General features: G+C 41.0%; 1 protein-coding gene across 2 annotated transcripts in view; it reads right to left on the bottom strand.

Annotated features, from left to right (window-relative positions):
* Positions 1-26,217, bottom strand: part of SASH1 (SAM and SH3 domain containing 1) — a 558,296-nt gene extending 532,079 nt beyond the window's left edge. For both annotated transcript variants that reach the window (XM_061991675.1, XM_061991677.1), the window contains exon 1: positions 25,111-26,217. In XM_061991675.1, the coding sequence (XP_061847659.1) occupies positions 25,111-25,578 (468 nt within the window). In that variant the 5' untranslated portion in view covers positions 25,579-26,217. The remainder of the gene's footprint in view (positions 1-25,110) is intronic.
* Positions 26,218-27,259: the final 1,042 nt, after the last annotated feature.

Here is a 27,259-nt window from a genome sequence, read left to right as displayed (position 1 = left end):
CTTTCTTATCTGACAGCATTTAGCCATTACTGTTCAAACATGCAGCAAGGTTAACAGTATCAGTTTATACGTCAAGTCATATCATTATTTAATTCCCATATTATAAATCGAGCTCTCGCAAAAAGAAACCATAATCAGACACATACTAGGTTTAGTACTTTGGCATAGGACAGCTGTATGAACCTATACTTCAGTTTCAGCCTTCTCTACGTTCCCTTTGCTCTGCAACATTTCCTTCTCAGTTTCCAAAAGACAAAGAATAAACTTGCAATGACTCTCTTTGGTGGCCTCTACCCCATTATATCCCTTATTTCTGTCTCCCACATTCCTTAGCATGAAGGTCAGCACCAATTATTTTTTTTAATTTCTAAGGGAAAAAAGAACAATCGCTTCAATTTTCAAGAAAAGTATCTAATAATTTCCGTAAGGAGCAAAAATCAAAACAAAATAAACCCCCAAACACACCACAATCGTTTGATGTACAGACTTAAATAAAGTACTCTAAATTGACCATTTAAAGTCTTTTTCTAAAACTGGAACAAATTATGCTGTTTCTTGTGAAAAACTGAAACATTAAAAAAAATGCTCTAGGATCAAATTCCAAATACTTTAAAATATACTGCTTCACTAAAATAACTCGTGTCTCCCCTCAGCCTTCTCTTTTCCAGACCGTACATTCCCAGTTACCTCAGACACTCCTCAGAAGACTTGTGCTCCATCCAGATCCTTCACCAGCTTTGTTGTCTGTCTCTGGACATGCTCCAGCACTTCAGTATCCTTGTAGTGAGGGGCCCAGAACTGGACACAGTATTCAAGGTGCAGCCTCACCAGCACCAAGTACAGGGGGACAATAACATCCTTGGTCCTGCTGTCCACACTATTTCTGATACAGGCCAGGATGCCATTGGCCTTCTTGGCCACCTGGGCACACTGCTGGCTCACATTCAGCTGGCTGTCCATCCACACTCCCAGTTCCTTTTCCACAGTACAGCTTTCCAGCCACTCTGCCCCAAGCCTGTATCACTGCATGGAGTTGTTGGGGCTCAAGTGCAGAACCCAACACTTGGCCTTGTTAAACCTCATACAATTGGCCTTGGCTCATCACTCCCACCTGTCCAGGTCCCTCTGAAGAGTATTCCTGCCCTCAAGCAGGTTTATGTATCCACCCAGCTTCGTAACAGCTGGTTTTAAAATTTGGGAAGCAAAGCCACAGGTTTCTGAAGTTCTAGGATTATAATCAGGTGCAGAAAACTCTGTCAAAAGAACACACAAGGGATGCAAACTCCAAATAGCTCATTTGTGTATTTGTGACAACTAACAGACAAATAAAACTTAGCTGCTCACAGCAATATACATTTGCCACAACAATAAAAAACCCAACAAAATGTATTGCCTAGTGCTTGAGGTGAAGAGTATCTTGTTTGTACCACTCTCCTATTCCTCATTTATGTTTAGGACAAGATAATAATAAAGTTGTGGTCTGCTTTATCCTCAGTTAATGTATTGCCTCTCTGCACACTCATGAGATGTCCTTGGCAACTAATGATTTACCTCACCTGTTTCAGGAACAAGCTGATTGTAATAAATTACTCTGGCTTTCAACACTACTTCTCCATCCATATGGCTCCTAGTATACACTCATCATTCATCTACAAGGTTTCCTGAAACAAGTGGTGCTGGTGAAGGAAAAACACAGTAAAATAACATTTCCACTTTTTTGCAAGAGGAAAAAATTTAACTGAATAATAAATGTTCATGCAAAGCGCCAGTACTGAATGTGTTCTAGGATTGATCAGTCATAAGTGTTTGGTTCCAAATGAACCTCTAAACTTGCACCTTTTGAAACTGTTTTTAGGCCAATCACTGAAATAAAATGTCTACTACATATTACTTCACAGGCAAGCAACAGCACTTCTGCTTGTAGGAACCAATACACCAGGCATTAATAATGTAGCCACTTACTATGATCACAAGACAATTTCAATTTCACACCTAAAATTATGTAAGTCCATGCCAGCTGCTGCCATTTCACACATCCTCTCTATTGCTCAGTTTTCCTATTTTAATATTTCTTTTTAGAACTTGTCATAAAACAGAAATATAACACCATGCATTAGCTTCCTTTCATATGTTTACCACATAAGCCTCAATATTTTGGTCTCTGATGCAGTACCAAAGCATTGCATGCTTTGGTAGTGCATGCTTACTGAGAAACATGCAATAGGAGCTCATACAACGCAGAGCCGATCATTTGCAATGTATTAAGAGGGAAACCAGTAAGAGGGAGAGTGATGTGAGCCATCCCCTCTCTCACGCTTCTGCAGATCATTACATAAATGAATATAAAAAGACTAGTATCTTTTTCAAAAGTCACTCCAGGACAAAGAAATTAAAATCCCAATCCAACAAGAAATAGAGAAGGGACAGCTGTTGCACAGTTCTGTAACTATATCCAGCATAACTAAAGAATTAGCCCAAAAGCAAATAATCCACTGCTTCAACTTTCTTGAAGTCCCTATAAATCTACCTTGCAACAGTATTATTTACTAAACATTATTCCTTAAAATTTACACGATCTAAAAATCTAGACCTGTATTGGTCTTGCTGAATATTATTGATCCTACTACTATTATTCTAGTTTGAAGAGACACACAAAATCATTTAGGTTGGAAAGTTCATCATGCTCATCCATCAGCTTAGCTCAGCCACATCCACCACTAAACCGTGTCCCTAAGCACAATATCTGCATATCTTCTGAGCATTTCCAGGGATGGTGACTCAGTGGAACAGGCTGCCCAGGGGGGTTGTGGAGTCTCCTTCCTTGGATGTCTTCAAGACCTGCCTGGACATGTTCCTATGTGACCTGATCTAGGTGAAACTGCTTCTGCAGGGGGGTTGGATTAGATGACCTCTAGAGGTCCCTTCCAACCCCTACCATTCTATGATTATATGATTCAACCACTTTCCAGTGCTCCACAACTCTTTTGGTGAAGAAATTCTTTCCTAATCTCCAATCTAAACTTCTTCTGCCACAACTTGAGGCCATTTCCTTTTGTCCTATCATTTGTTACTTAGGAGAGACCGACCCTCACCTCACTACAACCTCCTTTCAGGTAGTTGTAGGAAATTATAAGGTCTCCCCTCAGCCTCGTCCAGGCTAAACAACCCCACTTCTCTCAGCTGCTCCTCTGAAGACTTGTTCTCTAAACTTTTTACCAGCTTTACTGGCTATCTCTGGACATGCTCCAGAACCTCAATGTCCTTCTTGTAGCAAGGGACCCAAAATTGAACACAGTATTCAAGGCACAGCCTCAGCAGTGCTGAACACAAGGGAACAATTGCTTCCAGGGCCCAGCTGGTCACACTACTTCTGATACAAACCATGATGTTGTTGGCACACTATTGACTTACACAGGTCAACACATACCAGATTCAAGTCTTCAGTGGCTCCACAGAAGTTTTGTACATTATATCAGGCACAAAAAATCCTGCCCCTCAAAGACTGTGAGCAGTCAAGCAAAAAACCCCTACTGTACATACTGTCAGGCACCAGACAGACCACATCTACACCTCTCCAGAAGCAACTTGACCTAGAATAAAATCATCACTCCCTTGGACAGTCTGAGAAAGTTTGTGTACACGTACATGTGGTTATGGCAGCTCGCTGACTATCTGTTTTATGCAAGTCCTTGATGTGAAATCGCACAGAGGCTGGCACCATCTCAGGCTGTTGGTGTAGAAAGTATGATACCAAAGCACTTTAACAGCCTCAGGTGTGCTGCTCTCAGACATCAGAGAAGATGCTGCTCTATCATCAACAAGCTGAGTCTGCCCATACATCTGAAGAAGTCGTTAACATGGCAGCTTTCACTGTTGGTGCTCCTAGTAGGGGCCCTAACTGCTATTGCAGGCACCTAATGAAGCTCCCACACAATCCATGTGGAACTTCTAATGTAAAAAGTTGATACAAGTGACTAGCTCTTTTGTTGATAATTTATATTGAAGTATCCCAATAAGCCAAACTCAAATCTCATATGCAGTCACTGTAACAGAGTTCTAACTCATGTTTTCTATTTGCCACAAGAAAAACTGTTCAAATAAAGTTCATGTAAGTCTTCGTAGACCCTGCATCGTTGCACACTTAAAGATCTCCTTTATTATGTAAAGGCTAATCCCACCAGTACCTTCAGTAAATTTCATATAATCTTTTATTACTTCTGAGATTAAGCAATAAATAGCCAGTTCAACCCTCTCTATAATAGTTTAGCCCAGGTATTTCAAATACCCTTTTTGAGCCCAAAGGCTTACCCAGCAGCCTAACTCTGCAGAACAATGAAGTTTTTGCTAATTATGCTAATTAATTAAACTAATTAAGCAGCTTCAGCTAATGCATGTCAATGCAGCTGGTTTTAGAATATTTCATCTTAAAAAGCTAACATAATTCAGTGTAAGTGAAGGCAGACAGTCACTTTTATAGTAAGTGTTAACAAACAGCTGTAGTGGTTTGTCTTGCACGGGAATCTGTCTTATACTCCCACAGAGAGAAATGCTCAGGGGACTCAACAGTACTTAACAAACTGAAAAGACTAAGCACAGCTCCAGGACAATGAAAGTATAACTTGCACATATACTTACTCCATGTGCCTTGCTGTCCAGAATATTCCCAGGAGAATTTCACCTTTGATGTTGAAATCTAAACTGTGATATTACTGTTATCATCTAACTAGCTTTGACCTGAAAATGTCTGATTGTGGCTTTCTACAGGCAGAGGACATTATTATACCAGTCATGGGTCTTTCTTGCCTTACAAAGTACAAATGCATTATTCAAACTTCACAAGCTAAATGATCGATATAGAATTAGCATGATATAATACACTTTTGGCTTACCTATTCAATCCCTTTTGGAGTAGAATGTAAGTACTTCAGTGTTAAAAATGTATTAACATGTCTTTGATTTTTCTAACAAAGATTAGCTATGGATTACTACTGTCCCTTGAAGGTCCAAAGGCCTTAAATGTAATTTCTATTGCTAGGCTGAGCCATTCCCATTTGCAAAGTATACCTCTTCCTCATCTTGCTGCATAAAAGCACCCATTAAGAAGACATTAAAAAAATAATATCAATATTAGGATGGAGAAGCATAAGGCTAGAGAAAATGAAAGTGGCAGAAGGAACAGCTGACCTATATTCACTTTGGTAATCACTAGAAGGATGAAAGGCAAACAGCCTTTAAAATTAGAACTTAAGACCATATATTTTGGTAAAGAAAAGCTACTGAGGCCTTAGCAAGAAAGAATTAAACATGACAAATTACAATTATGATTAAATACAACTAAATGCAGCAGCATATTGGCAGTATATGCCATTTTTGCTTGTTGTTTATCTTAGTTCCTTGTCATTAAGGAAATACTTCTTTTCCCTACATGAAACTGTAGTGACATTTGACGAAGTAATTAAGAGAAAGATAGTCGTGATCAGCTGCCTTTGCCCTGTTACTAAACACAGTCAATATACAGTTCATGACTCCAGCAGATGTTTGCGCTTTACAGACTTACTGGGAACTTAAGGTCTTACTTTTTCTGTCCTTCCTGTATCACATGGAAAAGAGTCTAAACAGAAAAACCACCGAATTAGTAGCAGCAAGTATTAACCCATCTACCACAAGCCATTATACATATCGACAAAACATAAACTCTGCCCAGTTTTATTTCTGCATATCCAGAGCTATTTTGAAACAGGCAGGCTTGAACTCCCTTGACAAATAGAGTAAAAGCTAGTTTGAGCAAAGAACTCTGTCAGGGCTGTTTGCCACTCATCCATCACTCACTACCCTTTCCAGTTAATACTTGGCTGAAATATTCCTGCTCACAGAACATGAATCTACAGTGCACAGGATGGAGGGTCACGTAATTTAAGGAGGCAGAGGCAAACCTTGACACTGAACAAGTATTAATGAAATCCCCCCACCCCTCATGTCCTCAGTTGCTGTCTCTGCTCCGTCTCTTAATGCTCCTTATACTACACATCTTTGCGTGACCATGGACTTGCCCATATCACAGGACTAATCCTCCTCATTCAAAGAGAAGTTTTTGTGTGTATGTGCTAGTACAAGAGGAAGTTAGCACAAATTTAAAATTACCTGAAAATAGGCCTTTAAAAAAAAAAAGAAAGCAAACCACAACCAGTGTAAAGTGCTTGTAAAATGAGGACCTATTTCTGATACAAACCTTTTCAACTAATGCAGTGAAAGTACAGTAGTTAAAAGCTGATTTGGCAACAGGCATCTTTATTCATGCAAGCATGCAATCATACTAAGCAGCCATGATGGTTTGCAAGGATATATGGCTCCTGGGTAAACTTTTCCTCACCCTGACAATTCATTCCTGGATTTCAAATGCTGGATTGTGGACTGCACAATACAAAGCCAACTAGGCTTCACTGATATACCAAAGACTGGCTGCAGAAACTGGGGTCAGATACCAGCTAGGGAATCAATCCTCCAATGAAGAAGAAGATGATAAGAAGGAGAAATGAACAGATGAGACTATACAGACCAGAGAGAGTCTGCTGGAAGCCTGTGCCAGATTTCATAAGAAATAAAAAGCTCACTCAATCTGGAAGAATGCAAATTAAACATTTCATACTCTTAATTTTAGCCATACACCATGGTGGAAAAAAAAAAAAACCCAACTCTTTTCAGGTGAGGGTTTGGGTTTGATCTTTCCTGGTTGTATTTACAAATGTTTACGTCCTTAATCATGATAAAATAAAGATAAAATCTTGCTATTCTAATTTTTCAATGCACCCCATCTTGCACTATCATAAACAGCTAAACAAGGTACTAAGCTGGAAGGAATCTGCCAGATTGGGCAAACTTTGAAGCAACCAGTACCAGGTGGCCTCTGCTGCATTTCAAAAACCTTTTTCAGATGAAATTTGACAAGGAGAATTTCTAAAGGCCAGAACACTAGGATATTTTCTGAACAGTAGGATAAATTTGACTGTGAATGCAAGACAGTGATCGAAACCTGAGTCAACTATGGATTCCACATAAAACACAAGCTAATACTATTGGTCAAAAAACGAATAGGGGCACTGTTTCCATTGAGAGCTTGTAGAAACAAACCACCATCATCCAACAGTTAGAAACTCATCTAGATTGAAGTTCCTAAGTGAGTATTTCTAACAAACAGCTATATAATAAGCAACTACACGAGTACATTTTACATTGTGACTTGACTGCTAATGTACTTGATCACTATCTTATCTTAGTTAAAATCCAGGTTTAATAAGAAGGGAAAAGTGCTGTTTATAGTAATACTTAAGAATGTTATATAGAAACCCATTCTTGTTAAAATTGCTTAAACTCTTACACTTCCCAACTGCTAAATCCAATTCAGAAACAATACTTCTTACAGGAAGTTATTCATTCTCCTTGAGTTTTGATCCATGAAGATAGTGGAAAAAAAGTGAAAATATCTAGGAAAGGAAGAAAATGGACAGTAAGGAGAAATGTGAGCAGAAATCCTCCATGTTCTTACCTTATTCCAAAAGTATTTAAAAATAAGTTGCAAGTAACTATATCTTCCTTCTTTCTATTTCAAATGCTCATAATTTCAGTATACTAGCTATCTTTTTAATAACTCATATATACCTAGAGAAGTGTTTGGGGTATGGTGAAAAAAAGAGACTGACTTACATTACTTGCTAGACAGAAATGAGTGTCAGCCAACCTTAAAATACTTGGACCATAACAGAAACTGTAAAAAAAAAAAAGCATCTCTGGCTGTTGTAGTCCACCTACTTTATTTTAGTTGTTATTAATTTCCAGCAACAAAAGAAGGTACAAAGGGCTACATATGTATTCTTTAATGTACAAGATTATAATTAATATAATGTCAGTTTAAAATTTACTGTTATCTATTAAAGAATAACTAATTTTACAGCTTTCTAACAGGTAGCTCTTAAGCTCTAAATCACTGACCATAACTAATAAGCAGTGTAATAGCATGAGTATCTAAAGTAAAACCACAGACTGCAATTTTGTTGATTGTAAATCATCATCATTTTTAATGCAAAAGCAACAGCAAATCTGTGTAATTACTGGGTGGATTTTGAATCACTTTTATGATTACTGCTCTATACCCATTAAAAATCCAAAACACTGAACTACATAGGGTATAAAACTAGAATTATGACATACTACGAGCTATAATTGAAATCCATAAATTTCCTTACTAGTGTTCAAAATTATTTTGTTGCCAAGAACTGCAGCCCTGCAGAACTGACTTTAAAAACATTTACCTTCTCTAAAAGAGTGGTAGTGACAGGGCCAGTAGTGGTTGCTTTGGGGTATTAAGTGGTTGTCAGATGTCGAAGATCAGGTTTGGCACTACTGCTTTTTATGTAATATACCAATTAAAAAAAAAAAGCTGCTCTAAGTGCTATAAGTAAAAACTGAAAAGGCCAGAAGATGTATACATGCAGTTTGGAACTGTGATTAAAAACATCAAGACACAGTTTATAACACCTAGTATGACTTACCACCTACAGCACTGCCCAAGAATATTCCACGGAGTAGTAAAAAACTGTACATAAATTTATTTTTAAACAAGAAAGAAAGAAAGAAAGAAAAGAAAGTGCCCACACATTACTTGGGCAATCTACTGCATTTCTTTGGTAATAAAATGAAAATCGGCTTCTTGAAATATATGTTTTCTAGGAGAGGTGGAAAGGAAATCAGAAAAATTAAATACCTCATAACAGGAAAAGGCTTTAATGTTTCTAGATATAGGATACTGTAGGTTAGCCAGATATCTCATAGAATACTAGAATAAAAATTCATCTGGCATAAACCCTCATTAAAAAAAGGTGTAATGCAAACTTATATGGGTGCAGGAAAGGTATATCAGGATGTTCATGGATGTAGATAGCCCAGTTTACAAGGAGAGACTGGAAGAGTTTTCCTTCTTTCAGCTATCAGAACAAAGACATTGAAGAGATGTGACTGCCCTCATCACGCTGGTGAAATCTGGGGTGTTCCTTAAATGGGAACTGCAATTCATCTCTACAAGCAAGGAGACAGAAAAATTAGAAGACAGTTCCTATTTAAAAAGAAAACTAAACAAAACCAAACCCACAATTCCGAGGATCTTGAGGTGCTTCCATGAGGATGAATGACAGCAATAAACCAGTTTCTTAAATAAAAAAGATTCTTCCACATCTACATGCTGAAGTCATTGTCTCTTTCGACTGGTTGTCAGAGTTTATTTTAGTGTAGGTAACAACTATTTTTTATTCTGGGGAGATGTTCCTAAATTAAAAACACTGAAAAAAACCCCCACTGAAACCAGAGACAATTTGCAGATCCATCCTGCAGAACCTCCAGAGATAGAACATGAACAGAACAAGGTTAAAAGTATACTTCATCTTTTCCTTTCTCCCCCACACCCTGACTTTAACATGGAAATTTTTATACGACCAGATTATAACATCCTATTATGAGCCACAGTCATGGTTGAAGAAGCATTCTTTAATTTAAAAGTCCTTTTTCACTGATTTATAACTTCCCCTAAATTATTTACCCAAAGCTCCAGGCTAGGAGCAACCATGCACATTATTTCCCCTAAAAACAATATATTGAACTGTTTGTTTTCAGAAATAGTGTGATGAACATGGGTAATACCAGCATTATTTAAGAATGTTTTCAGCTGTTTAAAAATAAACTGTTGAAAATGCCAAACTTTGCTTTAGTACATGTAGATGAATGCTTTGTTCAGTAATTAAATATAATCTCCAGCATGCTACAGTAGATGTCCAAACTCTTGACTTTATTACAGCATTTGATTCTGTTTCACAACACATTAGTATTAGCAAACTAGGGAAGCACAGCTTAAATGAAAATAATGAATGAGCACAAAATATGAGGAAAAACATATTCACAAACGACCTATGCCAAAACCTGAAGAGGTGTCAAGAGAAGTTTTGCAGGTATCTGTTCTCAGTACAGCAGTAATCATTCTTTTTAGTAATGAAACAAAGAATGTTTTGGTTTTTTTTTTTTTTAATATCAGCAAGCCACATTGAACTGGTTGGAGCATTAGTATACAGGAAGTCAGGCTTATATTTCAAAACAGTCAAACTGGAGGGCAAGTCTTGTAAACATAGGGATGTGTATTCATCAGGGACAATGGCAAGAAAGCACACCTGACTATGAATCATTGCATACACCAATAATGGGAAACAAATGGCTCCTTCTGTTACCTAAAAGTCCTGGGGCCTCCTGTGCGTGCAAGGCACAAGTCAGCAACATCATAACATTACAGAAAGGGTAACAGACATAATATGGTGGTAAACACACCAAATTATCAACTGCAAAGAGAGTAACGTGATCTGCTCAACACTACCAAGGCCTCCGCAGGGATACCACACCCAGATCCCTTCATACCAAAGAGGAAGAGAGTACAGAAGAGACCAACTTCAAAGAATGAGAACTGGACTAGAAAGTGTAACCTAAAAGAAGCATTAATGAACCACTTTCTTTATTTTAGCAGAAACATTTAGGTAGGACTTAGTAGCATCCCCAGGAAGTTGAAGCTTTCCACCAGAGGAAAATAGAAAACCTTTCTTCTCCTTGCCCGTGGCAGACATGGCAAGAAGTAACAAGCTAAATCTTGACAAGGTAAGATACTAGAAAAAAAGTTATAATGGCAAAGACAGTCTAGCATTGTTAAAAGATTAATAGCCAAGATTAAGAGTGTCAGTAATGCAACTGCTGTAAGTTTAGACAACTGCTTGTCAACCAGTAGTTTCAAAATCCATCTCATGCTTGAGAAAAACACTTGCTGCTACATCACCTCCCTTCAGAGGTATTGGACAAGTATTTCAATTACAAAATTACTAAGAGTTGGTACTATTAATTAGCCAAACAGCAGAAAGATATTTAACTCTCAGGGTGGATCTGATATCACATAAACAGAATTATTTTTACAACTTTGGCAATATCCATTAGAAATATGCAGTTGCTCCAGTTCCATGCTGCACTACCCCTTATTTGTACAGCGAAAAAGACGCTTGCATAAAACTGCAGGAGTTTTTTAAACACATTCTTCAGCTGCAAGCTGTCTAAACAACAACCAGAGCTGTGATTTAAACATGAACCTATGGAGAAAAAAAAAAAAAAAGCTTTTCTCTTCCAACTTTTTCTAGTATTTAAAAGACACTGACAAGTATTTAGAAACCCAAGGTTTGAGTATTCTTTGTACAGAGGTTTCGGGATATAAAACCAAAACATACTTAGAGTGTTATTCACATACCCATTTAGGCTTTTTTTTTCCCCCTCAGACAGACAAAATGGTCTATACAGGCACAAGCAATGGGCTAATAGGTCTCAAAATATATATGTTTACCAGAGATTCTGAAGAAAAATGAGTGAGTGTATGGGCAGAGAGCCAGCAGCTCCTCTGAACACACCACTTGAAATTAAGAGAAGGAAATTAGTTACAATGTCTGATAAGTTTTCACCTTTTCACTGACTGAACATGTAAGTAACACCATTTACCCTTCTCCAAACAAATCCCACTAAAGTCAAAGTGATCTCCTCCTTGGGGAATATAGTACCAAAACAATGTGATATAAACTCTTAAGTTTAAAAACTTATTTTCTCAACCTTCTTTTGAGATGTCTTGAGCGCAGCCCATGGCTCCTTTCCAAGTTAAGCTCCTCCCAGACTGTTTAAGCCAAGCAAGGAACCAATAATTAACATAAAACATTACTCTTCTTAAATATTAAAAAAATCCTTTTGAAAGGGCTATAGAGCTGTACTTATTTACTGATGTTGAATTATCAGCTTTTGCCACTTCTTGCCTTCTAAATATTTTTCATGTGCCAAAAAGCATCTCATTCTTAATGATTATGTTTTCTCTTCCCTTACTTCTATCTGAAAAATGGAATTTCACCCCACTGAAAGGCTAGAACTTACTTCACAAGTCTCCAAACCAAACCAAACCAAACCAAACCGAACCGAACCGAACCGAACCGAACCGAAACGAAACAAAACAAAACAAAACAACACAACAAAGGAAGGGTAGGATGAGGGAAAAGCAAGACAAGAGAGAACAAAAAAACCCTGAGAGATAGCAGAGGTACAGATCAATTTAATGATTTCTGGACATCACTAACTGGTGGGCTGGAGGGACTCCCACAATCTCAGCAGTTCATTCCAAAGAGAAAAGACTTCCACCAGTTCATGAAAATAGCAGCTAATAAAAATACATTTAAAAAGCCATTTAGATCAAGCCAAGGTTTCAAATAGAAACCACAATACCTACTTTTTTTTTATTTAGTACTTTGAAAAGAGAACTGTACGTCCTTGGCAAAAACCTCAGTCTGTTCCCAACAAAATTAGCAGGTTAAAAGTTTATGGGTGAAGATTAAGTGGGAGGCTAATGGGGGTGATACTGTGGTAGGAGTTTGTTACAGGCCACCTGATCAGGTAGAGGAAGTGGATGAGGCCTTCTACAGAGAACTGAAAGCAGTCTCACAATCTCAATCCCTGATCCTCATGGGGGACTTCAGCCACCCTGATATTTGCTGCAAAGCCACTGAGCCAAGTACATACAGTCCAGGAAGTTGCTGCAGAATGTTGACGATTTCATGACACAAGTAATTGAGGAGCCAACAAGGAGAGGTGTGCTGATGGACCTTGTGCTAAGAAATCATAGAATGGTAGAGGTTGGAAGGGACCTTTAGAGATCATCTAGTCCAACCCCCCTGCAGAAGCAGGGTCACCTAGATCAGGTCACACAGGAACATACAGGAACAAATAAAGTAGGTCTGGTTGGGGAAGGTTGGAGACAACCTTGGCTGCAGTGACCATGAGATGCTGGAGTTCAAGATCTGGCATGGGAGAAGCAGGACATCAAGCAGGATTACAACCCTGGACTTCAGGAGACCTGACTTTGGCCTCTTCAAAGGCCTCCTTGGAAGAATCTCATGGGCTAGGACACTAGAAGTTAAGATGGCCCAAGAAAGATTGTCAGACTACAAGCACCACTTCCTCCAAGCCCAAGATTAGTGTATCCTCACAAGTAGAAAATCAGGAAAAGGGGTAAAGAGGCCCGCAAGGAAGAACAAGGGGCTTCTGAAAAAAACTCAAAGTCTGTGGAATGTGGAAAAATTGACTGGTTGCTTGGGAATAGCATAGGAATATTGCCAGACTATGCACCGACAAAACAAGGAAGGTTAAAGCCCTCTTGGAATTGAATCTGGAAAAAGATGTAAAGGAAAACAAGAAGAGCTTTTTCAAGTACATCAGCCACAAGAAGGAAGACTAGGGAGAATGTGAACCCGTTTCTGAATTAGGTGAGTGACCTGGTAATAAAGGATTCAGAGAGAGCAGACCTACTGAATGCCTTCTTTGCTTCATTATTTACTCCTAAAGGCAGTCCTCAGGAAGTCCAGCCCCTGGAGAACAGAGAAGAAGTCTGGAGGAAGGAGGACCTTCCCTTGGTTGAGGAGGATTGGGTTAGGGATCTACCAGGCAAGCTGGAAACCCATAAATCCATAGGTCCTGACAGGATGCACCCATGAATACGGGAGGAGCTGGCTGATGTTATTGCTAAGCTACTCTCCATCATTTTTGAACAATCATGGAGGAAAGGTGAGGTGCCTGAGGACTGGAGAAAGGCCAATGTCACTCCAGTCTTCAAAAAGGGCAAGAAGTACAACCTGGGAAACCACAGGCCTATCAGCCTCACCTCCATCCCTGGAAAGGTGATATAACGACTCATCCTGAATGTTGTTACTAAACATATGAAGGAAAAGATGGTTATTAGGGGGAGTCAACATGGATTCACCAAGGGGAAATCCTGTCTGACCAACCTGGTAGCCTTCTACAAATGCATAACCGGCTGGCTAGATGAGGGGAGCAGCAGATGTCATCTACCTTGACTTCAGCAAGGCTTTTGACACTGTCTCCCGTAACAACCTCATCAGAAAGCTCAGGCAGTGTGGCTTGGATGAGTGGACAGTGAGGTGGATCAAGAGCTGGCTGAATGACAGAGCCCAGAGGGTGGTGATCAGTGGCATAGAATCGAGTTGGAAGCCTGTGGCCTGTGGAGCTCCACAGGGATCGGTTCTGGAGCCAGTCTTGTTCAACATCTTCATCAACAACCTAGAGGAGAGGAAAAAGTGTCCCCTCAGCAAGTTGGCCAATGACACCAAACTGGGAGGACTGGCTGATTCCCCAGAAGGCTGTGCTGCCATTCAGCAGGATCTTGACCGGCTTGAGAATTGGGCAGAGAGGAACCTCATGAGGTTCAACAAGGACAAGTGCAGAGTCCTGCATCTGGGAAGGAACAACCCCATGCACCAGCACAGGCTGGGGATTGACTTGCTGGAGAGCAGCTCTGAGGAGAGAGACCTGGGAGTGTTGGTTGATAATAAACTAAACATGAGCCAGCAATGTGCCCTCGTGGCCAAGAAGGCCAATGGCATTCTGGGTTATACCAAGAAGACTGTGGTCAGCAGGTCGATGGAGGTTCTTCTCCCCCTCTTCTCTGCCCTGGTAAGGCCAGATCTGGAGTCCTGTGTCTAGTTCTGGGCTCTCTAGCTCAAGTGTTACAGAGAACTTCTGGAGAGTGTCCAGTAAAGGGCTACAAGGATGACCAGGGGACTGTAAAATCTCTCTCATGAGAAAAAGATGAGAGACCTGGGGCTGTTTAGTCTGGAGAAAAAATAACTAAGAAGGTACCTTATCAATACTTATAAATACCTAAAGGGCATGTGTTAAGAGAATGAGGCAAGTCTTTTTTTCCGTAGCACCCAATGACAGGACAAGGGTTACAGGCACAAGCTGGAACACAGGAAGTTCCATTTGAACATGAAGAAAAAGTTCTTTCCTGTAAGGTTGAAGGAGCCTTGGCACAGGCTGCCCAGGGAGGACGTGAAGTCTCCTCTGGACATTTCCGAACTCGCTTGGATGCACAGCTGGAAGTTGGACTAGATTATCTCTAGAGGTGCCTTCTAACCCTTACTATTCTGTGATTCTGTGAAAATGAGTATAAAAACTTCCACCAGCTTTCACGACAGGAGGTAAAGGGGTCATTTAATTTGTATTCATTCTAAGTATGAAGTTGTTTCTTACTAATAATACGATGCTCATTTCCTCTATATTATCTATATTACCTCTATATGAAAGAACATGCCCAGCACAAAGCTTTATTTTCCAAATCAAGATCAATACTATTAACTATTACTTCAGTTTCAACCACTGAAAGATCTATAAAACAAGTTCTATAAAAGCAACCAGTTCTCACAGAATCTGTGCTCCTTCCAAAACCAAAACCATCACATACACACAGGAAGGATATACTGCAACAGCTTATTTCCCGTTATACACCATAGGAATTGATTTAATCAATCCAGTGGTTACATAAGCAGTTCTTTTTAATATGCTTAAGTTCAGAATATAAATTCTCTTTTAAGCAAGTTTCCAGCTCTAAAATGAAATAATTCCTGAGGGAAACAACTCAATACTTTATAACTTCCTATATAGTTGAATTAATACCTGCTACTGAAGGCTCATATGAAAACCACCCAATTTTGTAAGTGATGTAATATTTTATAAAATATATGCCACCCACCCTATGACATACTTGCCACAGCATCAGTACACGCCAACTTTAACCTAAGATTCAGGTTGCTTCTAGTTATGATAGCCTCTGCTATCATTTATATGCATAAAACTTATCTATTATCTACACTCAATCGAAAAAATATCCCAAACTGGTTCAATTCTATGCACTGCTCCTCAGAGGATCAAATGAGTACTGAGACCACTAGCCTGAGAATATTCAGTAGCAAGCCTGGTTCAGATGATTTCCACTGCTACCTATAGTTCCCTTCTTTTCACTTTGCAGCCCATGCATACTTTTCTATCAAAAAGAATTAGATCATTTTCCCAAGGAATTATTGTACCCAAAGTGCTACTGAAAGGAGAACTTTTCAACATGGCTTAAAACACAGAGTTTTAGACCACAAATCTAGGAAATGAAGTCAACTTTTAAGGAGAATCTTGCTATAACCTTTGCTAGAGATATTAATGTTACTTCTTAAAGAGACACAAAACGAGTGACTGGGTTTTTGTGTTTGGTTTTGACATTATTGGCAATGACACACACACATTTTATTACTTCTAGTCACTAGCTGCATGAAGTATGTCCTTACCATATGTAATTTTTAGAGCTGGACAGAAACCAGCTAGTGGTATTCTTGTCAAACTTTCTCTTGCTCCATCCTACACCACAAGCTACAGAACATTATTTTTACTGCTGTGTAAATACCAAGTGTATGTGAAAATCCTCCATCTGAAGTACTCTCTTGGCAAAATTTTATGTAGAAGTTATCACAGGAAAGTCCAATAAATTTTCTTCACATAAAAATAATAAAAAGGACTCTTTTTTTTTTTTTTTTTTGGTACAGTTTCCATTGCATTTCCTTATTTTCTGGGGTTTTTTTACCTTTTTTGATGTCACTCATTCTTATACTGAAGTTTTAACTCTTAGCCTAGGAACCAGCAGATAAAGATCTGTGACAAGCCTTCTTAAGGGCAAATTTGATTCTTGGTGACTCTCTATTCTAGTACTTCTTGTGTCCTATCTAGGGAAAAAACTGCTAAACTAATAGCTGGGTATTTTGGGGGAAACCTTAACTATGAGATATAAAAAAGTTAAGAGATGCATTTGTACAAAAATTCTCAAACAGTACAACACAAACAGTTATTAGTAAAACAGGTTTAAACAAAATCTGAAGAAAAACATTCTAGCAACCATGAAAAATCTGGAGAAGAATTCAGAGATGCTGAAATTTAAAGCAATTGTCATGATCACATGACTAGCACTAAAAATTATGCCGAAAAAAATCTTTCAACAATTTTGCATTGAAATCATAACTTTTTATGAGGTTTCAACTTATTTTTTTTAAATATATATTCAGTCTTTCTTCCAAACCACCAAGTCCCACTTAAGGAAAAACTACTGTGAGGGTGAGGGAGCCCTGGCACAAGCTGCCCAGGGAGGGTGCAGAGTCTCCTTCTTGGGAGAGTTTTAAAACCTGCCTGGCCACATTTCTGAATGACTTGAATCTAGATGGACCTGCTTTAGCAGGGCGGTTAGACTAGATGATCTTTTGAGGTCCCTTCCAACCCCTACCATTCTGTGATCCTGTAATTCTGTGTGATTCTGTGAAATCTGTCCCATATATGTTTTTGAAAGCTATAATATATCCTCCTTTCTCCTAGATCAATCCCTACTTTCTGCCACAGAACTGGGGCTAAAGTCTTCAGATAACTGCAGCTTGTGGCAGTTTCAAGCTCAGCCATCTGTGTTGGCCAATGGAAAGGCAGTTGGGGGCACTGAGTGTAAAAGAGAGAAAAGCGATGCCTTACTCTCCTGAGTGGGAGAGAAAACTTCTCATGAGAGCATGGGAAGGAGAGAGAAGGATCCAAATTACAGTCTGAGACTCTGAGGCAGGAGAGAGAGACTGGAAGAAATTCTTACAGGGCTTTCGGATGGGATAGCATAGGATGGGGATCAAGTGAGAAAGAAATAACATTGTCTCGAGCTGTACAAAAAGCTATCAGTGCATCAAGTCTGTCTTCCCACCAAATAGATCATGGTTAATGCACCTCACCTTTGTTGAGTGAATGTAGACTGAGGACACAGAAATTAGGGAGACCTAAGGGAAAACATGTGCATCCTTGGGTGGGAAAGAAGATAATATGCCTCAAGGCAGACTTGGGGGAGATGACTTCAGAGAATCCAGGAAATGAGTAGCTCTGGGATACAGAGCAGGCTCTGGGACAGCAGGGCTAGGAGATGTGGAGCCCAAGGGACAGGAGCTTGTTTAGTGCAGAAGAGTCACTTCCACAAAACATCTCTCTCCACAAATCCAGAACACAGATGCAGAACTGGCATCCTCTACTAGTTTTGAGTACTTTGGTTTTTTCTCTATGGAGTAATGACTTATTAAGTTTTTGGTTTACACTGGCTTTTGGACTTATTCACAGCATGAATAGCTTAGCTCCAGCTCTCAGCCACTCAAGTTCTCAATGTCTTTTTCTGCTAATAAAAATATTTCCTTCTGTGCATGTGAGAGCACGGCCAAGTGGACACTTAACTAACTCTGGGAAGAAAAACAGTATGAACTTTTCTTAGTTTCTAACTGAAAGGAAAGGGGTTTTTTCCCAGTTTTTTAACTATTTTCTTAACCACATCAAATTTACTATGTGGTTTGTGAGGCACAGATAGAACCAGATTTAATTTCCCTACATAGCTCTGACTGATGTCATATGTAGTGATAACACCCCATCCCTGCTTCAGTGTGTGAATCCTCAAAATCAACTCAGTTCTTCTAGGGGAAAAAAGAACATGTGGAAGGCATAAATTTATACCTGTGTGTAAATCTTATTTGCTATATATTATTGCCATTTCTCCCTCATTTTAAGTTACTGAGAGGACACCTGTAATCAACTATGAGTATTTGATTCCAGCCAATATACACAAGTGGAGATTCCACAGAATATTTACCAAATACTTATTCTATAACAAACCTGTAAATTCTATATTCAGAAGTCTGTCTTGCTGCTGTTCAAGCTGCTAAGGATGATATTTAAAGCTCTGAAAAGTTGTGACTACTTTTTTTTTTTTTTGCACACTACTGTTGTATTTATTACTCTCCTTTCACATCATCCTGTTCTCACCCACCACAGTCAGTAAGTATGTGCTTGTCAGCTGATTTGAATTTGAACATTTCATGCCATACCCAGCATCAAATGAAATCATTGGCAAAATCCCCACCGACTTCACTGGGAATGAGACCAACTGGAGGAGCAAAGCTCCCGTGAGAGGCATGCATCACTGTCACTCACATCCTGCTGAGTTTGTGAGAACCAGAACAAGATACTATTTGAAGGCCCTTCTACTTGTGTTTCATGTTACACACTACTACTCTTTTGTTTTCCAAAACTGCAAGAAAAGTTTTTTACTATCTGCAAGTACCAAACCGAAGAGACTGGATGAGTCACTGGAGGCAGTTTTGGCCCAGCTTGGCTCACAGACCAACAGTGTCAGAGAAGGATCACCCTATTCTCTCCTTCCTGCTTCACAGTCAGTCCCAAAATAATGCAGCAGTGCTAAACATAGTGCTGCTGTTCTCTTTTAATAAACGATGATTCCTGTGGCATGTACAAGCCACCACATTTGTCAAGATAAGCACATCAATATGAGATGTCATATTAGCCTAGACAAAGAGATTGAACCAGATAGCTTTGTCAAACACCAAGCAAAAGAGCTCATTCAAACTGACAAAGCAAGAAATCTAAAAGTTGAACCTACTAATCTAGTCTTAACTCGTTCTGTCCTCTCCTGCTCTGGAAGAGTCTCAAACCAGTAAGTGAGCTCCTGGAAGTGATATAATAAATTCATTCCTAATCTGCAATAACAATACTCCTGTCACTGCAAACCTCTCTGCTCCACTTTTCAGAAATTCTGTAATAGCTGTTAGTATGTTTCAGATTATACACATGGATCTACAAACCTTAGTAGACAGGGAGTCTTCCTAATGATATATGCACATAAGGTATAACTAACAGGAAAAAAATAACATACATAACTAATTGTCATATAGCCAAATTACTGGCCATTACTTGATCATTTTTCTGTTACTTACACATAGGGAAGTCTACTCTTAATTGTAAGGCAATAGACAAAGACACCATAGTGGTGCATCTCAACGCCTCATTGCTCTAAAATTTTTCATGACTTTAGGAAAAATCTTTAATTCCACATCTGAAATAAGGGACACAGCTGCCTTATATATTAAGGTATAATTGAGACTGTGATACTGGCGATTAAAAAAACCTAGAAACATGGTTCACAAGATTACTTTGTTGGTGAGAAATTATCTTGATTTCTCTGGTATTCTTCACACGTGGTGTGTATGGGCTTCATCATCCTACATATGGTGGAGACAGAAGCTCTGGGGGTGGGTATATCAACAGAAATAGTTTCCTAAAAATGTATTTTCTCCTCAGAAATACTTATGATGACAGAGCTTTTAAAAATGACAGGTTTATCAATGTGAGGGAGTGAAAATGGAAGTTCTACTTTTGCCACACGACTGGTAGTGTCCCTGTTGAGGTGAAGCATGCACACAAAATGTCACATACATGAGAAAACTCAGTTCAGCTTTGCACCGTGGAGGTCTGCCTGAATTTTGCCCTTTGGGGGATGAAAAAGCCTTCAGGGAACTACAAGAGGCCAGGCACCTGTAAGTTTATCTTTTTCCAGGGAACTTTAAGTTTAGCTTTTCCTTCAAACTTTGAGCCATGTGGAGGATGACAGAAGAATTCCCCTTACAGGACAGCTGCTGCTGAAAGAAGATCTTTTCCAGTTTGTTTTCTGAGAGTTTAGTAAACAGGCAACTTCGAAACTCTGAAACAACTGCCCAATATTTAACAGAAAACAGTTATGGAGTCAAAGGCAAGTCCAGTACTTTCTTATAAAAAATACCTTTTCACTTCCTGAACACTGCCTGTAGCTTTGCTAATTTATTGCCATGAAAATATTGTTACTACTTAATGCACTACTACTTTTGTCAATAGGCAGCTTTCCCCAAGGCATAATTGAGAATGCTCTGCTAATCAGAGTTGATGCAGTTATTCCAAGGCAGCCAGGTCTTTAGAAAAACGTTCATGTTTAATTCTAGTATGGGTGAATGTTGCCATTTCTTCAAAGCACAGTATTTTTAATTCACTGAGTTCACTTCTGTAGATACCTGAAGCGTTGACTACATTATCCAGCCCCGGACTCAGCTTGAACGAATGTATTTCAAAGCAGTATTGCTGGCATTGTTGCCACTTAACATTTAACTTATGTGAAATATTCCTCATTTTGTAGTGGCAAGGATTATACAAAGTTTTAATCAGAACCACAGATCTGTGCTATATCATCGGCATGGAACTTAAAAAAATGTGGCTGGCTAAGCAGATACTAAATTGGATGGATCTTAACTTCTTGTTTTCCTACATCTGCTTGAACTCTTGAGATTATGACCTCAAATGCAGCTGAATTTTTAGTGTTTGGTTTCCAAGCATGCTGATAATCATGAACAGCACAGCAAGTGACAATGAGGTCACGTACACATGTCACATTACCGTTTTATTCCCTCTAATAAGCACTGAAGGCTACATAAGTAAAACTTTACTGAGGCTAAGCAAATAAACTTAATTGGTGTGGGAGCTTTTAATGCATGTATGTTTTAGTGATTTTTAATGTATTTGCAATTCTCTGCAGATGAAAAATTGAATAAAGTTCCTCAAGAAACAGGTCAGGACATTTATTTCAATTAGAAATAGTAAAGAAATTCCAGTAAACTATTAAATGTCACTTAATCTATATTTGAGATAAATAGAATACTTAATTCCTCTTGGCATGTTCCACAACGAGGTATCCTACTTGTCTTCATATTGACAAACTTGGTGCTCTTCTGCTTTCCTTACCACAGTGACATTTAGTGACATTACTCCTGCTCAAACCCAGCATGAATATAATCTGTTCTGCAACAAGCCCACCAAGGCAAACAGTGTCTCCAAAATGAGGTAAAGGCTCTACTTCCTCTGATGCACTGGGTTCAGGTCAGTGCTGCACTTTCCCTCCTTCATTTTCACTGGAACATGGTGGGGATGTTTATTTTTATTTCCTTCTGCCATCAGTTCATCCCCCAAAACTTCTCCATGGCAAAAGAATATTAATGCTATCCCTACACTGGACATAATTAAGGACAGAATCACAATCATCAAGGAAAATTCTTTTAAGTGGGTAGATGCTTCATTTGACTCAGAGAGGTACCACCTGCACATGGAGTTTCTTAGATATCATTTTATCTAGACCTCCAAGGCTATCAACCAGCAACAGCAGGTGTGAAACTGAAACAGAAAGTTTTGAGTATTAAGGAACATTACTAACATGGAATAAAATCTGACTTCTGTAGAGTTCTCTTTGTTTACACTTATATTCCCTGGTTTACACCTGAAGAAAATGTAAGGTGCAATCTGAGGAGGTGAGGCCTTGTTCTAATTCTCCATGGAAATAATCAAGATGGCTTGTGATAATTCTCCATGTCTGATGTCACCCACACACATGGCTTCCATTCAAAGTTTGCATGTCTTTAAGAGATTTATATTAAGCTCTGCTAAGTAGCTGCTAGTAATTTCTGCTGACTGTAACCAAACTGACTTAATTTGCCATTTACAATTCTATTCTTCCCACTCTGTTGTGTCACCCTTCGTCTGAAAATTCCACAACAACACTAGAAAGACAACAAAAGGATGCTTTTAACACCTCCACAGCCACATCCAATACTAATTTTTGATCTTTTGACACATCTACAGCTCAGGTAGCTAGCAAAAGGCTACAAGCAAGACAGAGGAGCAGCCCAACACACAGTTCTCAGGGACATGTTTTCAAATAAAACTCTAAAATTGTGTGAGAACCACACACCTGATCACATAAAGTATTCTTCAGGAAACAAATAAAATTCACATACATATATGTAGACATACATACACAAGCATGCTCCTCCATTCACAGATACTACCTTCCATTCATAGATATTAAAAGATAATGGCATTGACCATGTAAGCCACAGAGGGAAGTAGAAGGCTAGTTGACAGGTCAGGAGCACCAGAAACACAAATAGATATCAAACAGGTCAATGTCTAGTGCCCTGCTCCAGAATATCCACATAGACCATCTGTAGAGGGACATGTGATAAATGTGTACACAAAACTAGACACAAAGCTCTAGCTTATTCTTTAAGTCTGTGCTCAGGAAAGGACACACCCAATTTCCTTTGACATGAAGAAATCTGTACACTGCATTTTCTGTAGAAAAAAGTAAAATATGGGTTCCTACTTTCTAAAGTTTGTTTGGTTTAAAGAGACACTGTTATAATATGTCTCTTTCCAAAAGAAAGAATACAATATTTCATTTTTCTTGCTCTAAACAACATCCACTAAATAATGTTCAGTGATGTGATCTTTTGCTATTCCCACTAAGCCATTTTTGGAGATGGATTGCTGCAGTGGGTGGCATTCAGAATAACACATGTTGAGCAACACACACTTAAATCTTGCCAGCTTTATGGTTTCTTATAACATACTACGATGTGAAATGATTCACACTGAGGAGATGGAGAAAGTTTTCCTGTTATTGTAAAAGAATGATGTTATATGCATTTATCATCCAAAATAAATATATTTACACCGTAGGCTGGAATAAAACTAGGGAAGTAAGCTTGGTTCCTCTATTTCAAAATATTTTGTGTAGATTTAAACCAATTAAAGCTGAATGATGCTTTCTGTGCAAGATGAACTTGCCCTGACAGTTAATCCACAGAATTATCAGACCCATCAAATTAAAATAAGGTGAGATAAAGTAGAAATTGAGGCCAAAGATTTGAATTTCCCTGATGTCATATGCTGGCATCTTGCAGATTTTACCATTCCTATGGAGGAGGTATAGAAGAGAGAAGGTAGAGGACCCACAAAGTCATAAGGAAGACATGAAACGTAGCTACGAAGACATGTAAAGGTAATTTCAGAGGTGTGTCAGTCCAACCATGGATCATTCAAAGGCAAGGGGGAGGGGAATCTCTCTTAAATCATACAGTAACTTTTGGCAGATGCTGTACTTATACTAGATGTTCATGACTGTTCTGTTAGATTTGGCTCCTGTCCTATCAGATTTGATATACTGCCTGACAATGTCATCAGCCAGATGTTTCAGGAAAAGAGAACAAACAATAAATATCTCAAAACAGTAAACTGTGCTGTACTTGAGAAGTGACTAGCGGTCCTCTATCACACCCAAATCTTCTACAGCATCCATTCTCAATTTTAATTCCTCATATTTCTTCAAACCCAGACTTTCCCATCACCTTGCTTCACTATCTTAATGTGCTTTTCAGAAGCAGAAGGAACTCACAAGTTGAAGGTCAACTGTGACTGTTAGGTCCTTCTGAAAAAACAGATTTCAAATCATTGAAGAAAACACAGGCAACCTGGGTCATCAAACAACTCTGAAGGACTTCATTCTGAACTCTGAAGCAGCCATGCCTATTTTCTTTCACAAATCATTTTCTCATTATAGTATTAACCACTTAATTGTATTGGTTTATTTATTCTGTATATGATGTTTTCCACAAGAAACCTACAGAAAACTTTTTTAAAAAAAACCCAATTTCTGTCTTCTAAACCACATTAATCTTACATTTTAACCTTTTCAGAAGGTAAGAATTAGGCAAATATTGTGGTTTCACCAAACTAAATGCACTCTTCTGAGACCTGCACTTTTCTAGCCTTTCAGCAGACTATGCGTCCTGGAGATAGACCAACCTGTGCTGAAGCAGCTGATGAATGGTTTTGACATTCACCAGTCACTACCGTCCCCCAGTAAATAAATAGAGGCAACAGAAGGAGTTGTTCCTCCAGCCAAATTACCACTTGCTTCATGAGCCATTTTGCCAACAGAAACTGACACTGAAATATGACCTTTAATGAAAGATGAGAGAAGCCATCTCTCTCCAACTCAATACAAAAGTTTCACTGAAAAGAAAAACAAGCAATCGAAATCCCAAACCATTGAGATAGTTTCTGCCTTCAGCCTCAAACTAGATTGGACTAAAAGAACCATTTAATGGAAAAAAAGAAGCAAACCAAAAATGCTGCGCAAAGCTGCAACATCTTCTAAGTTCACATCAGGACAACAAGTGTTGGTGGATCTGACGTCTCGGCCCCACTGCTCTTCCCACCTGGCTGGTGCTAAGCCCTGACCACGATTCCCTCCGAAAATGCCGCTGGCACTGGTAGAGACACTGGGCACCGGTGCAGGGCAGAGGGGGGACTAGGCCCTGCCGGACCCCCGCACCTCCAGCCGGATGCCACCCGCCCCCTGCCCGCGGGAGGCCTCGCCCCGCCGCCACCATCGCCCCATCACACCTGGGAGCCGCGGCTGCTCCAGGGGGCGGCGGCCGGCGAGGATGCCCTTACCTTGTTGGAGTAGGGGGGTTTGCTCAGGTCGATGCCGTCGCGGACCAGCTTGTCCCGGATCATGATCTTCAGCTTCAGCCTGGGGTAGGCGGCCAGCCCCCCGCCGCCGCCCGCCGCCGCCCGCCGCGCCCCGGGCCGGTGTCGGGGTGCCGCCCGCCGCCGAGCCTCCTCCTGCCCCGCCGCCCGCGGCAGGCAGCGCCCGGGGACGAGGGGCGCCGGCCGAGGCGGCGGCTCCGGCTCCAGGGTGAAGTATAGCCCCGCTGCCGACTCGTCCGCCTCCTTCAGCCGCCGCACGGCTTCGTGAATCCGGCGCCGGTGGTGGGGCACGGCCACGCCGATGGCATCCAGGTCCGGGTCCCCGATCTGCTTGCAGACCTCCAGGTCGTCGTAGCCATTATCGACGAAGGACTCCGCGTACTGGGAGAGCTGAAGGGTCTTTAGCCACTCGTAGACTATGTTGGTGCACATGCTGGCTCCAAAATAATAAGGATTGCAACTTTCAGCACCGAAGCCAGCCTCCCCTTTTCCACTCCTCGCCAAAGGAAATGAAAACACAAAACAAAAACTGCGATGCAACTAAAAGCTCTCGAAATCAAGGTCTCGCAATCAATATCCAACCAGTAAAAGAAAAAAAAAAACAAAAAAGAAAGAAAAAAAAAGTATATCCTTAAAGCAGATCAGTAGGGCACTGCAAGCACTGCTGAACAAACTCGTTTATTCTTCCTCCTGTTTTCCTACCGCCAAGTACAGCTGCTTTCTGTCACCAGAGAAGGGAGGCTCGGACTAGAGAAGCAGAATGTAAGAAGGGTGCATCCCCTAAAATCCCAAGTCGCTGCTGCACAACATCCACCCACTTTCTCTGGAAGTAATTCGCCGTCGCTGTCTTCTTTTTCCCCCCCCTCTTCCTTTCAGTGTTAGTTTCTGTTTCTGCTTCTGTCTCACCTTCCTGCGCTCTGTCGCATGAGGAATCTGTTTACTATGTGTAGCTGCTTTTGTACACGATCATGCTGGGGGAGAGCCAAGCGCAGGATCCTGCACCCTCGCCCAGCACAGGCAGGGGTGCCAGCGTGCAGTGCCCTCCTCTCCTGTTTCTCTCCCGGCAGCTGGTGCACACGGCGGCTTTTGCCTTTTAAACGGGTTGGGAGGGGAAAAAAAAACCAAACAAAAAACCGATAAGAATCCCACTCACTTTTCAGAGTTACTTTCCCTGATCTCCATCCCTGGGATGATGGGTAAATGCGCTTCGCCGGCAGCCAGCCCAGAAATCGCTTTCCAACCCGACTTTCTCCGCGCTGATGCCGGCGCTGCCCCAACTTTCCCCGCTTTCCCCTATCCCCGCCGGCGCTCCCGCCGCTGCCCGCAGCCGCCCTCGGGAGGAGGAAGCGGCGGCAGCGCGGCCGTGCGAGCAGCCGGCGCTCCGTGCATCCTCCGGCGGCGGCGGCTTTGCGGCGGATGAGCTGATCTGCGACAGGTCACTGGCCCTCCTCCCTCCTCCCTCGCTGGTGGCAGTGCTTTCCCCTCCCTGTCAGCAGTACTCGGTGCGGTGCTCCCTTCCTCCTCGGGTCCTCCTTCCTCCCCTACCCCTTGAGGCGTCTGACACGCCGCCAGCAGATTTCCTCCGGCTCCTCCCGGTGCTCCGGTGCAGCTTCTCCCTGCTCCTCCTCCGCGCCCGTCACCCCACTGACAGCTCCCCACGGCCTTTTCAACTTTCCTAGCTGTCAGCCCGCGGTCTCTGCCGCCGGCCGCCCCGCTACCTGAGCCACCGGGGACGCGGAGAGGCGGAGTGCGGCCGCCCGGGGGCAAGACAGCCCAGCCGGGCAGGGGCGGCGGAGGGCTGCCTCCGCTCCGCAAGCTATGCGGCGGGCTTGCTTGTCCCCTTCCTCCCCGGCAAGGGAGAAGCACGGCTCCGAGCGAGCATGGCCCGGGGAGCTGTCCCCAGCGTCCTTGGGACAGACGGACCGACGGCAGAGGCGACTCCCCCGCGGGGTCACCGAGCCCCTTCGCGGCTGAAGGGCGACTCTTTGGTGATGGAGGAGAGGAGAGCGGGGCAGTCGGCGGGGACAAGCGTTCCCCCGCGTCTCCGGGAAGCGGTGAGGGAAGGCAGGAGGCGCTGGCCCTGTTCTCGCACCCGCCGCCGCGGGCTGCCCGG

Source organism: Colius striatus, chromosome 2 (genome assembly GCF_028858725.1).
Source record: "Colius striatus isolate bColStr4 chromosome 2, bColStr4.1.hap1, whole genome shotgun sequence".
Lineage (NCBI taxonomy): Eukaryota > Metazoa > Chordata > Aves > Coliiformes > Coliidae > Colius > Colius striatus.
The sequence above is the reverse complement of the archived record's forward strand: the minus strand, read 5'-3'. Positions and strand labels throughout refer to the sequence as shown.